The sequence below is a fragment of the Ranitomeya variabilis genome, chromosome 4, assembly GCF_051348905.1.
Source record: "Ranitomeya variabilis isolate aRanVar5 chromosome 4, aRanVar5.hap1, whole genome shotgun sequence".
In the NCBI taxonomy this organism is placed as follows: Eukaryota; Metazoa; Chordata; class Amphibia; order Anura; family Dendrobatidae; genus Ranitomeya; species Ranitomeya variabilis.
The window spans coordinates 269,661,443-269,673,682 of NC_135235.1; the positions used below are offsets into that span (position 1 = coordinate 269,661,443).

The 12,240-nt window shown below is 50.2% G+C and overlaps 1 protein-coding gene across 2 annotated transcripts in view; it reads right to left on the reverse strand.

Annotated features, from left to right (window-relative positions):
• Positions 1-12,240, reverse strand: part of SIK3 (SIK family kinase 3) — a 129,282-nt gene that overhangs the window by 25,365 nt on the left and 91,677 nt on the right. For both annotated transcript variants that reach the window (XM_077249852.1, XM_077249851.1), the window contains exons 4-8: positions 9,386-9,547; positions 3,104-3,228; positions 2,051-2,174; positions 1,256-1,374; positions 360-470 (exon numbers count right to left, since the gene is read on the reverse strand). In XM_077249852.1, the coding sequence (XP_077105967.1) occupies positions 360-470; positions 1,256-1,374; positions 2,051-2,174; positions 3,104-3,228; positions 9,386-9,547 (641 nt within the window). The remainder of the gene's footprint in view (positions 1-359; positions 471-1,255; positions 1,375-2,050; positions 2,175-3,103; positions 3,229-9,385; positions 9,548-12,240) is intronic.

Consider the following 12,240-nt stretch of genomic DNA (forward strand, 5'->3'; position numbering starts at 1 on the left):
CTGCTAGGAGATATAGTTTTCGTTTCGTCAGCTGCATGATTTACAGCTGCTAGACAGCCTGAATACAATCATTCAGCTGTGTCATCAAAAACTAAATCTCCGAGCAGTCACAAATACTCGGAGACCACCCGAGCGCGCTCAGGAAAACCCGAGCAACGAGTACACTCGCTCATCACTATCAGCAACGCATCATCCCATGAAGACAGAGGATGTGCGGCCAACAATCTGCAAATGGCACGGAGGCCGTATGACGGTATTATCATCGGTCATCCCGCTGCAGATGGTATTAGCCTGCTCGCCTTTATGCCAGCACCATTGTTAGACCATCAGGTGGTTCTCATAATGGGCAGAAATCTTACCTGTAAGGTGCGGTCTTTGTCCAGGCCCATCTCCACCATGGTGTGAAGGACTTGCTCATTTAGGGGCTCCCTCTGCCTCTCCAGCTTGACGTGTTGGCATTCAGCTATTAACTACAACACAATGTGAACCCTCATTAGCCACACAAGTGATAGCGGTCCTTTTTTTTAATCTTTTTTATCCATTTTAGAATACAGGCAGCGCTCTAAAACCACAAGACCTCGACTGAAAGGGGTTGTCGGCAAGATAAGTCACAACTAGTTGATGGGTGAGGGTCCGATTGCTGGCACCTGCACTGTTCGGGCCACTTTTATCCCCATTAAAATGGAGCACATGCTCAACCATCGCTCCGTTCATCACCTCTGGGGCTGCAAAACGATGCACTCCACTTCCCCATAGAGAGTGGAGCAGAGACCTGTGCAAGTCTCACCAATCGCCAAGTAATCCCCTATTCTGCACACAGATACATCTTCCTTTACCTGGACAACCCATTTAAAGGGCTTGCTCAGGATCAGATTCTGCTTCTTAGGGCGCAGTCAGACGGCCGTATAACTCGGACGACGATCACAATGCAATGCTCGGACAGTCCGTCTGCTCTGCTGACCTGACTGTGACATCATGTACTTCTATGCGGCTATCACGCTCGGGTCAGGAGTGCCGACGGCCAGTCCGAGCATTGCACTGCGATCCTTGTCCGAGTTATACGGCCGTCTGACTGCGCCCTTATTCGTCATGTCGGTCTCGCATCACACAAGCCATCAGGTCCCTTTTTTTAACTCCCCGAATCACCAAACACAAGGCACCTGGATTACTTATAGGTTATACGTCTTTCAATCACTTCTGCAAATGAATAAAAGTTCAAAAGACACAAAAACAAAAATATATTGCACTGGCTCACCCTTTCAAAGTCGAGATCCTGCTCTCCCTGACACATCCATTTGTGTTTGCAGATCTGCTCCATCGACAGGCGCTTACTGGGCTCTAAAATCAGCATGTGTCTGATGAGATGTTCACATTCTGTAAGGATGGAGGGAAGTGTCAGCACACCGTGCACGTGTCTCCACGGGACCATACATTACACCGTGTCCGACATTCTCCATACCTTCAGATCATTGATGCAAAATAGCTCCCCTCCAGAAGGACACGGCCCCTCTGGTGCTGCCAACGATGCCATCGAAGGGTGGCATTAACAGGGACAGTTGCCTTAGTTTTGGAGAAAAGTTATCTTGCCGCAGCTCCTCTGAAGTACCGGGGGTGTTGGGAATGGGTTATGCTGTGAAAAGGCCATCAATACTAGATGGCTGGGGAAGGGGACTTGGTAGTCCAATACATGACTACATTATACTTTATATAATCATTATTTCTGATATTACCCGTGGATCCCCAGCAAAATCTGCAAGTGCGGCTACTTGCAAAAAAAACTGCCACCAGAAAGACGGCTTATCCCCAGCCTTCTGCAATACAGAGGCGGGCACAGCACCGGGTTAGAAATACCCGGGAGTTCAGGAAGGATCCGAAAATCTGCAGGAAATCTGCAACAAAACGTTCATTACTTGATGTGGATTTCCCCGCAGAAATAGGGGGATAAAGAGCAAATATTAATAATCTGCCGTAAAGACAGGCGACATCGCCAACGCACTTCTCAGGCTCCTTCCATGGGTCTTTTCTAAGTCTATGGAGTCAGAAACTTTACCTGTAGACATGAAAAAAGGGATCCGGAACTTTCCGCTCAAGACCCTGGCCCGCAGGTTTTGTAACGTGCTTCCATCAAATGGGAGAGCGCCGCACACCAACACGTACAAGACGACCCCCAAACTCTGCAAAGAGAAAAAAGAAGAGACATAGAAAAAAAAGATTATATAAAAGTAGTGTACTGCCAGCAACCATAGATGGATACTGTCAGGTTAGAGCTTGTAATAACAAGAAATTGTGCAATTTACTACTTATTAAAATATGCAGCCGTTCTTGAGATAGTAACATTTTTTGTTTGTTTACAGATCATTGCCTAGGAGACCGACCACCGCTGCTGTCTAGCTTGTAAGTAGTGCCCTGAGGTTGGCCAGGATTAGGAGGCAACAGTGCTCACCAGCCATCATGGTCGGCCTCACAAGAGTGGCTCAATAGAAAGGAGCTGGTAAGCACTGAGCATGGTCTGTTGTCTAGCAGCGGTGGTCGGTTTCCAAGGCAATGAGAAGTGACAAGCAAAAAGTGTTAATATCTCAAGAACGGATTAAAATTTTAATAAACAGTAAATTGAAAAATTGCTTGTAATTATGAGCTCTATCCGACAGCATCCATTCATGAAGATGAGAATAATCTCTTAATTCCAGATGATGTGGGGGGAGCATACGGTGCAGGATGATGCGGCCATTTCTTGGCTTTATGTATAATACAGAAAAATAAAGAACTGTGAAATGTGAACCTGGCCTGAAGGCACTGCTTTACACACTTGTTAGGGTCTCGCCCCTCTGTGGGGCGTCACGTTACGATACAGAGCCAGCAATCACCACCAGTACATCGTATACTGTAGGCGTCTGTACAGCTCCCCCTTGTGGTGAATCCATGTGTATTTGACCTGGCCATGATGGGGTCACTCTGTGCTCCCCCCGACACAGCTGCTGGGTGTTAGCAGAATTACATCAGTTCTGCCATGATCGACATCAAATCTGGGAGCAGGGTCCCCCTATAACTCAGCTGCTATGGTGCCCTAAGTAACAATGGAAAATCAGAAAAGTCTACTACTCACCCATATGTCAACCTTGGGTCCTTCATACTCCTTTCCTTCAAAAAGTTCCGGTGCTGCATATGGGGGGCTCCCACACCAAGTCTTCAATAATTGTCCTGGAGTAAACCGGTTACTGAAACCAAAATCTGAAAGACGAAAGTAACGAGAGAGTTATGGATGAAAACCAATGTCGCTCTGCAGGGTACATAACGCTCCGCGACTACGTCTCTGTGCACAGACAGTCAGAAATGTCACTGCAGGGTCCATCTCCTCAGGGATGGATGCTCAAGAAGTAGCGGGAGCAATCAGGAACCGCAGCCAAGATATTCTGTGACGTGGTGCCGCAGCAGAGATGCTCTGTGACGTGGCGCCGCAGCAGAGGTGCTCTGTGACGTGGCGCCGCAGCAGAGGTGCTCTGTGACGTGGTAATGCAGAAGAGATGCTCTGTGACGTGGTAATGCAGCAGAGATGCTCAGTGACGTGGTAATGCAGCAGAGATGCTCAGTGACGTGGTAATGCAGCAGAGATGCTCAGTGACGTGGTAATGCAGCAGAGATGCTCAGTGACGTGGTAATGCAGCAGAGATGCTCAGTGACGTGGTAATGCAGCAGAGATACTCTGTGACGTGGCAATGCAGCAGAGATACTCTGACGTGGCAATGCAGCAGAGATACTCTGATGTGGCAATGCAGCAGAGATACTCTGACGTGGCAATGCAGCAGAGATACTCTGACGTGGCAATGCAGCAGAGATACTCTGTGACGTGGTAATGCAGCAGAGATACTCTGAAGTGGGGCTGCAGCAGAGATACTCTGACGTGGGGCTGCAGCAGAGATACTCTGTGACGTGGTAATGCAGCAGAGATACTCTGTGAAGTGGTAATGCAGCAGAGATACTCTGACGTGGCAATGCAGCAGATACTCTGACGTGGCAATGCAGCAGAGATACTCTGACGTGGGGCTGCAGCAGAGATGCTCAGTGACGTGGCGCCGCAGCAGAGATACTCTGTGACGTGGTAATGCAGCAGAGATACTCTGTGAAGTGGTAATGCAGCAGAGATACTCTGACGTGGCAATGCAGCAGATACTCTGACGTGGCAATGCAGCAGAGATACTCTGACGTGGGGCTGCAGCAGAGATGCTCAGTGACGTGGCGCCGCAGCAGAGATACTCTGTGACGTGGTAATGCAGCAGAGATACTCTGTGAAGTGGTAATGCAGCAGAGATACTCTGACGTGGCAATGCAGCAGATACTCTGACGTGGCAATGCAGCAGATACTCTGACGTGGCAATGCAGCAGATACTCTGACGTGGCAATGCAGCAGAGATACTCTGACGTGGTAATGCAGCAGATACTCTGTGACGTGGGGCTGCAGAGATACTCTGACGTGGCAATGCAGCAGAGATACTCTGACGTGGGGCTGCAGCAGAGATACTCTGACGTGGGGCTGCAGCAGAGATACTCTGACGTGGGGCTGCAGCAGAGATACTCTGACGTGGGGCTGCAGCAGAGATACTCTGACGTGGGGCTGCATCAGAGATACTCTGACGTGGGGCTGCAGCAGAGATACTCTGACGTGGGGCTGCAGCAGAGATACTCTGACGTGGGGCTGCAGCAGAGATGCTCAGTGACGTGGCGCCGCAGCAGAGATACTCTGACGTGGTAATGCAGCAGAGATACTCTGTGACGTGGTAATGCAGCAGAGATACTCTGACGTGGGGCTGCAGCAGAGATACTCTGACGTGGTAATGCAGCAGAGATACTCTGTGACGTGGTAATGCAGCAGAGATACTCTGTGACGTGGGGCTGCAGCAGAGATACTCTGACGTGGGGCTGCAGCAGAGATACTCTGACGTGGGGCTGCAGCAGAGATACTCTGACGTGGGGCTGCAGCAGAGATACTCTGACGTGGGGCTGCAGCAGAGATACTCTGACGTGGGGCTGCAGCAGAGATACTCTGACGTGGGGCTGCAGCAGAGATACTCTGACGTGGGGCTGCAGCAGAGATACTCTGACGTGGGGCTGCAGCAGAGATACTCTGACGTGGGGCTGCAGCAGAGATACTCTGACGTGGTAATGCAGCAGAGATACTCTGTGACGTGGGGCTGCAGCAGAGATACTCTGACGTGGTAATGCAGCAGAGATGCTCAGTGACGTGGTAATGCAGCAGAGATGCTCAGTGACGTGGTAATGCAGCAGAGATGCTCAGTGACGTGGTAATGCAGCAGAGATGCTCAGTGACGTGGTAATGCAGCAGAGATGCTCAGTGACGTGGTAATGCAGCAGAGATACTCTGACGTGGCAATGCAGCAGAGATACTCTGACGTGGCAATGCAGCAGAGATACTCTGATGTGGCAATGCAGCAGAGATACTCTGACGTGGCAATGCAGCAGAGATACTCTGACGTGGCAATGCAGCAGAGATACTCTGTGACGTGGTAATGCAGCAGAGATACTCTGAAGTGGGGCTGCAGCAGAGATACTCTGTGACGTGGTAATGCAGCAGAGATACTCTGTGAAGTGGTAATGCAGCAGAGATACTCTGACGTGGCAATGCAGCAGATACTCTGACGTGGCAATGCAGCAGAGATACTCTGACGTGGGGCTGCAGCAGAGATGCTCAGTGACGTGGCGCCGCAGCAGAGATACTCTGTGACGTGGTAATGCAGCAGAGATACTCTGTGAAGTGGTAATGCAGCAGAGATACTCTGACGTGGCAATGCAGCAGAGATACTCTGACGTGGCAATGCAGCAGAGATACTCTGACGTGGGGCTGCAGCAGAGATGCTCAGTGACGTGGCGCCGCAGCAGAGATACTCTGACGTGGTAATGCAGCAGAGATACTCTGTGAAGTGGTAATGCAGCAGAGATACTCTGACGTGGCAATGCAGCAGATACTCTGACGTGGCAATGCAGCAGATACTCTGACGTGGCAATGCAGCAGATACTCTGACGTGGCAATGCAGCAGAGATACTCTGACGTGGTAATGCAGCAGATACTCTGTGACGTGGGGCTGCAGAGATACTCTGACGTGGCAATGCAGCAGAGATACTCTGACGTGGCAATGCAGCAGAGATACTCTGACGTGGGGCTGCAGCAGAGATACTCTGACGTGGGGCTGCAGCAGAGATACTCTGACGTGGGGCTGCAGCAGAGATACTCTGACGTGGGGCTGCAGCAGAGATACTCTGACGTGGGGCTGCAGCAGAGATACTCTGACGTGGGGCTGCAGCAGAGATACTCTGACGTGGGGCTGCAGCAGAGATACTCTGACGTGGGGCTGCAGCAGAGATACTCTGACGTGGGGCTGCAGCAGAGATGCTCAGTGACGTGGCGCCGCAGCAGAGATACTCTGACGTGGTAATGCAGCAGAGATACTCTGTGACGTGGGGCTGCAGCAGAGATACTCTGACGTGGTAATGCAGCAGAGATACTCTGTGACGTGGGGCTGCAGCAGAGATACTCTGTGACGTGGGGCTGCAGCAGAGATACTCTGTGACGTGGTAATGCAGCAGAGATACTCTGTGACGTGGGGCTGCAGCAGAGATACTCTGACGTGGGGCTGCAGCAGAGATACTCTGACGTGGGGCTGCAGCAGAGATACTCTGACGTGGGGCTGCAGCAGAGATACTCTGACGTGGGGCTGCAGCAGAGATACTCTGACGTGGGGCTGCAGCAGAGATACTCTGACGTGGGGCTGCAGCAGAGATACTCTGACGTGGGGCTGCAGCAGAGATACTCTGACGTGGGGCTGCAGCAGAGATGCTCAGTGACGTGGCGCCGCAGCAGAGATACTCTGACGTGGTAATGCAGCAGAGATACTCTGTGACGTGGGGCTGCAGCAGAGATACTCTGACGTGGTAATGCAGCAGAGATACTCTGTGACGTGGGGCTGCAGCAGAGATACTCTGACGTGGTAATGCAGCAGAGATACTCTGTGACGTGGTAATGCAGCAGAGATACTCTGTGACGTGGTAATGCAGCAGAGATACTCTGACGTGGTAATGCAGCAGAGACACTCTGTGACGTGGTAATGCAGCAGATACTCTGACGTGGTAATGCAGCAGATACTCTGTGACGTGGTAATGCAGCAGAGATGCACTGTGACGTGACAATGCAGCAGAGATGCTCTGACGTGGTAATGCAGCAGAGATGCTCAGTGACGTGGCGCCGCAGCAGAGATACTCTGTGACGTGGTAATGCAGCAGAGATACTCTGTGACGTGGTAATGCAGCAGAGATACTCTGTGACGTGGTAATGCAGCAGAGATACTCTGTGACGTGGTAATGCAGCAGAGATACTCTGACGTGACAATGCAGCAGAGATGCTCTGTCACGTGGTAATGCAGCAGAGATGCTCTGTGACGTGGTAATGCAGCAGAGATGCTCTGTGACGTGGTAATGCAGCAGAGATGCTCTGTGACGTGGAACCGCAGCAGAGATGCTCAGTGACGTGGAACCGCAGCAGAGATGCTCAGTGACGTGGTAATGCAGCAGAGATGCTCAGTGACGTGGTAATGCAGCAGAGATGCTCTGTGATTTGGCACTCGTCCGCAGAGTCTTTGAAGATAGATGATGAAGGGGAGTCGGGCTTAATTTCAGCGGCCGACTATTATGTTGTGCGCGTAGTTAGGCAGCCAACAAAACGACAGCGGCAGAGAAAGCAGGAACGTCCCGTGCCAAAAAAGTGGGTTCAGGAGAGATCGCTCCCGGACAATCCAGCGTGTGTATGGGGGGGTCTCAACTGCAACCAAAGTATGCAAAGAGATTAATCCAGAAAGACTCCTAAAATCATACATCGCCCATCGGTTCACCACACATTTCACTCCTTGTAAAAATATCCGGGTCAAACCAACGGAAAATTTCCGGCCTTACTCGGACTGGGATGGGTACAGGCGGGGACGCCGGCCATTAAAGGCAGACAGCACTGTGGGTGCTGCGAAGTGAGCGATTTGTTTGAGACAAACAAGGATCAGAAAAAGTGTTTAACGTTCACATCCGAGGTCTGCAGCAGAAAAACAAGCAGCGGTCCTGACAGTACATCAGCATTTCCATCCTACTCATCAGATGACTGTGCTCAGCCGCTGCCAAAGCAAACAGCAGATGGGAGGATCAGCAGCGTCTCCGGAGCAGCACTCATCCGCAGGATTCCCAGGAACAGTCACTTCCTTCACACTCCACTATATAGGAGACGTGGACGGGCCACGGAATGCATCTAGAAGCAAAAAAAAAGGGGGCCCACTTTTGTGCAGAGAGAAAGCATCGCTCTTGTTGAGCAATTCTGCCGCTCGGCCTTATTCACTTGAATGGACTAAACTGCAATTCCAAACACAACCCATACGCAAGGGTGGCGCGGTGTCTGAAGAAAAAAAAAACTAAATCTTTTTGCTAACCTATGTGCTCGGGTATGTAATAAAATGCAGCCACGAGGTAAGAGGGTTGAAGGCCATGGCTCAGGCTTCCTTGTGGAACGGCGGCCCCTGCCTACAGTGCCATCACCCCCCACCACCCTCATCCTCTGCACATGACTGTCAGGATCCAGGACCACCGTCTGCCTGAACCTACCAGCCATGATTTACCTTTGCTGTTCTGCACCTGTAGGGTCATCGGTGACACACGCTCATCAGATCCCAGGGACCGTGACCGCACGTCCATCTCTTGTAGTATTCGTCAGTACTCTACGAGTCCTCAGCCCCCAATATTTCTATTATTCCCCCCAGAACAGTCGCATTCGCACATGACAGGTGAAATAACAATGGTTTTAAGAGTGTATAAAATCTTAAAGGGAGTTTCCTCAACATCACAAATGGGAAACATTGCAGGGGGCTTGTAAAAACTAAGCAATGTACCGCTTACTAAAATTCATCTCCACTGTCAGGAACAGAGGGGTCTTTACATTTTATAGTTTACTGCTCATTACCTCGGTTACCAGCCACCGCTGCAGTCTATCAGAAGTGGCCGATCCATTAGGTAAGGAGTGCAGGGCTTACAAGCGCTTTGCATTACAGCTTGTGAAGCTTGGTGGATCGCTAGATATCGTCAGCTTCAGTGACACGTTGTTCCTCCGATGTGGCAAAGCTGATGCTGCCGGTCCGACCCGTCAATCATCAGGAGCTCTCTGCCCCCAGACAAGCAGGATATCAGGAGGCAGAGGAGCGGTGCGCTCCTGATGACTGAGCGATTCATACAGGTTCACCATGGTTCTGACCGTCACCCTTTGTGAAAACTGAGCAATGTCGGTGAGGTCTACAAATGCAGCTGTGGGGAGGGTAGCCACATTTCATTGTGATTTTTGGCCACTCACCGGCAATCTTGATATTGAGGTTTGCATCAAGCAATAAATTCTCAGCCTTCAGATCTCGGTGCACGATATTCCTACAGTGACAGAAGTGGACGGCGGCGACAATCTGCTTAAACTTCTTGCGCGCTTCTTTCTCTGCCATCCGCCCGTGAGCCACAAGGTGATCTGTAATGCAAAAAAGGACGGTCAGGTGATGGCGAGCAAGTAACAGTTACCACCCTGCATGGTCAGCAGGTATCGGGCACATCTTATCCTATAGATCAGGACATGGGCACCGCGCATCATGGGCACCGCGCATCATGGGCACCGCGCATCATGGGCACCGCGCATCATGGGCACCGCGCATCATGGGCACCGCGCATCATGGGCACCGCGCATCATGGGCACCGCGCATCATGGGCACCGTGCATTGCCTATGCGGAAGTGCATGATGCAGGATAACCCTGGGGTAACAGGCAGGAACTCTTAGGCTTGCGTTCTACTTTGGCACTGGCTGCGAGAAGTCACATCACATCTATAGACAGTCAATGGGGCTGTGATACCACCAGCAACATGACGAACTTTTGACTATCACGCTGGTGGATTTTCGGTTGCAGGTAATGGCAATGCTGACCCCCACAGGCCAAAAGAGAGGACTACACTGTCCGATTATTCATCACTTGTTATAGGAATAATTAGAAAAGTAGTTAACTAACGAGACTGCAGCCTAAAAGTTCATGAGTCCTTCTCCATACACGAGGGATATTGTCGGCAGCACATCCTCTGCTTTAATGAGGAGTTGAGCTGCCGACAATGATTTTAGAGCAGGATCAGTGGTCGAACGAGCGACTGATTAATTGCTGACATGATAACAAGGGTCGAAGAGAAGTGAGCATTTTAAATGGGATACACATCTACAAAAAAAGTCTACACTGTACAGATCTGCTGATGAATATATAGACCCAGACATATCACAGCATTTACAGTGGTATGTAAAAATCTAGGCACCCCTGGTCAAAATTACTCTTATTGTGAACAGTTAATTAAGTTGAAGATTAAATGATCTCTAAATGGCCTAAAGCTAAAGATGACAAATTTCCTTGGTATTTTTGGGCACCCTTGGAGATTTGTGTGCACAGATAACTTTGACCAAGATTTCAGACCTTATTTAGGGTACTGTCTCACAGTGGCACTTTGGTCGCTACGACGGTACGATCCGTGACGTTCCAGCGATATCCATACGATCTCGCTGTGTCTGACACGCTACTGTGATCAGGGACCCCGCTGAGAATCGTACGTCGTAGCAGATCGTTTGAAACTTTCTTTCGTCGTCAAGTGTCCCGCTGTGGCGGCATGATCGCAGCGTGTAACAAAGGTTGTATACGATGTGCGCACAGTAACCAACGGCTTCTACATCGCAAATACGTCATGAAATTATCGCTCCAGCGCCGTGCATTGCAAAGTGTGACCGCAGTCTACGACGCTGGAGCGATAATGAAGCGACGCTGCAACGTCACGGATCGTGCCGTCGTAGCGACCAAAGTGCCACTGTGAGACAGTACCCTGTTAAGGTTGTGGCTTGTTCACTATCATTGTTAGGAAAGGCCAGGTGATGCAAATTTCCCGGCTTTATAAAAACCCAGCCTCCTCTATCCTTGTGCCAAGACACAGAAGGCCTGGGTTCTTCTAAGCAGCTGCCTGGCACTCTGAGAATGGTGGAGGCCCACAAAGCAGGAGAAGGATATAAGAAGATGGAAAAGCATTTTGAAGTTGTATTTTCCTCAGTTGGAAATGTAAGTAAGAAATGGCAGCTACCAGGAACAGTGGAGGTCAAGATAAGGTCTGGAAAACCAAGCAACATTTCAGTGAGAGCTGCTTGTAGGATTGCTAGAGAGGAAAATCAGAACACCCACTTGATAGCAAAACGGGTGGACGGGGAGGGGCGGATGGAAGGGGGTAAGCGGAAAGGGAAAAAAGATGTAAATTCCAAGGTATTCTATACAGTAAAGAGAAAGGAATACCAATAGTACCGTGGAGGACGATTCCTTACCAATGTTCTCAGAAAGTCAAGTACTACAGCCACAAGATCACCGGGGATGCAGGGCTCAGCTAAGTTTCTATAATTTTATACAGCACATCGGGGACGTTCATACGGGGTTGTTCTGTAGCGGACACCCCGTCTAAGGTTGGGGCTACGCAGCCACTATTGCCCATGACAAACATGGAGTGGGTGCGGTATTCACTATACCTTTGTTACGCCGCAACACAGTGTCAGTGAATGGGGTTGTGTTGTAACTCGCCGTTTGCTGCAACCACACACAAGTCACTATAATCTAAATTGCAGAAATGTTCATGGCCTAAGACTACAGGACGGCATCTGGGGTATAGAAGTCTGCAGGAGCCCCTCTTGGAATAGGCAGGGTGCATGGAGGTCCGCAGACGCGGCGGGAGTCTCCTCCCAGCACATCTTGTATGCGGAGCTTTCCTTTATTTTACATTGCCACATCCTATGCACCGAATATCTGTATACGATTGGATTAGACGTCTCGCTCAAACAGTTCCTTGTTGCAAAAAAAAAGGTGAAAAATTCAGTACAAGTCAGTAGTAAAAAAATAAAAAGTAAATTTCCTGAACACAGATCTGTCATCACGTGTCATACACCGGCATGGCACTGAATAACGCGCGTGGCTTCAGGGCACAGAACTGGATGGGCCTGATATCTGGGGCTGCACCAGAGACTCCGCGTGTCGGTAGCAGCACTGTGACGGCTGTCACATCCAGAGGATCGCCAACACACCCAGAAAAAACATGAATTTCCATCAATCGAGGAGTCGGAAACAAGCGAAACTAACAGGACGACCAAAACTGTTAGAGATCAG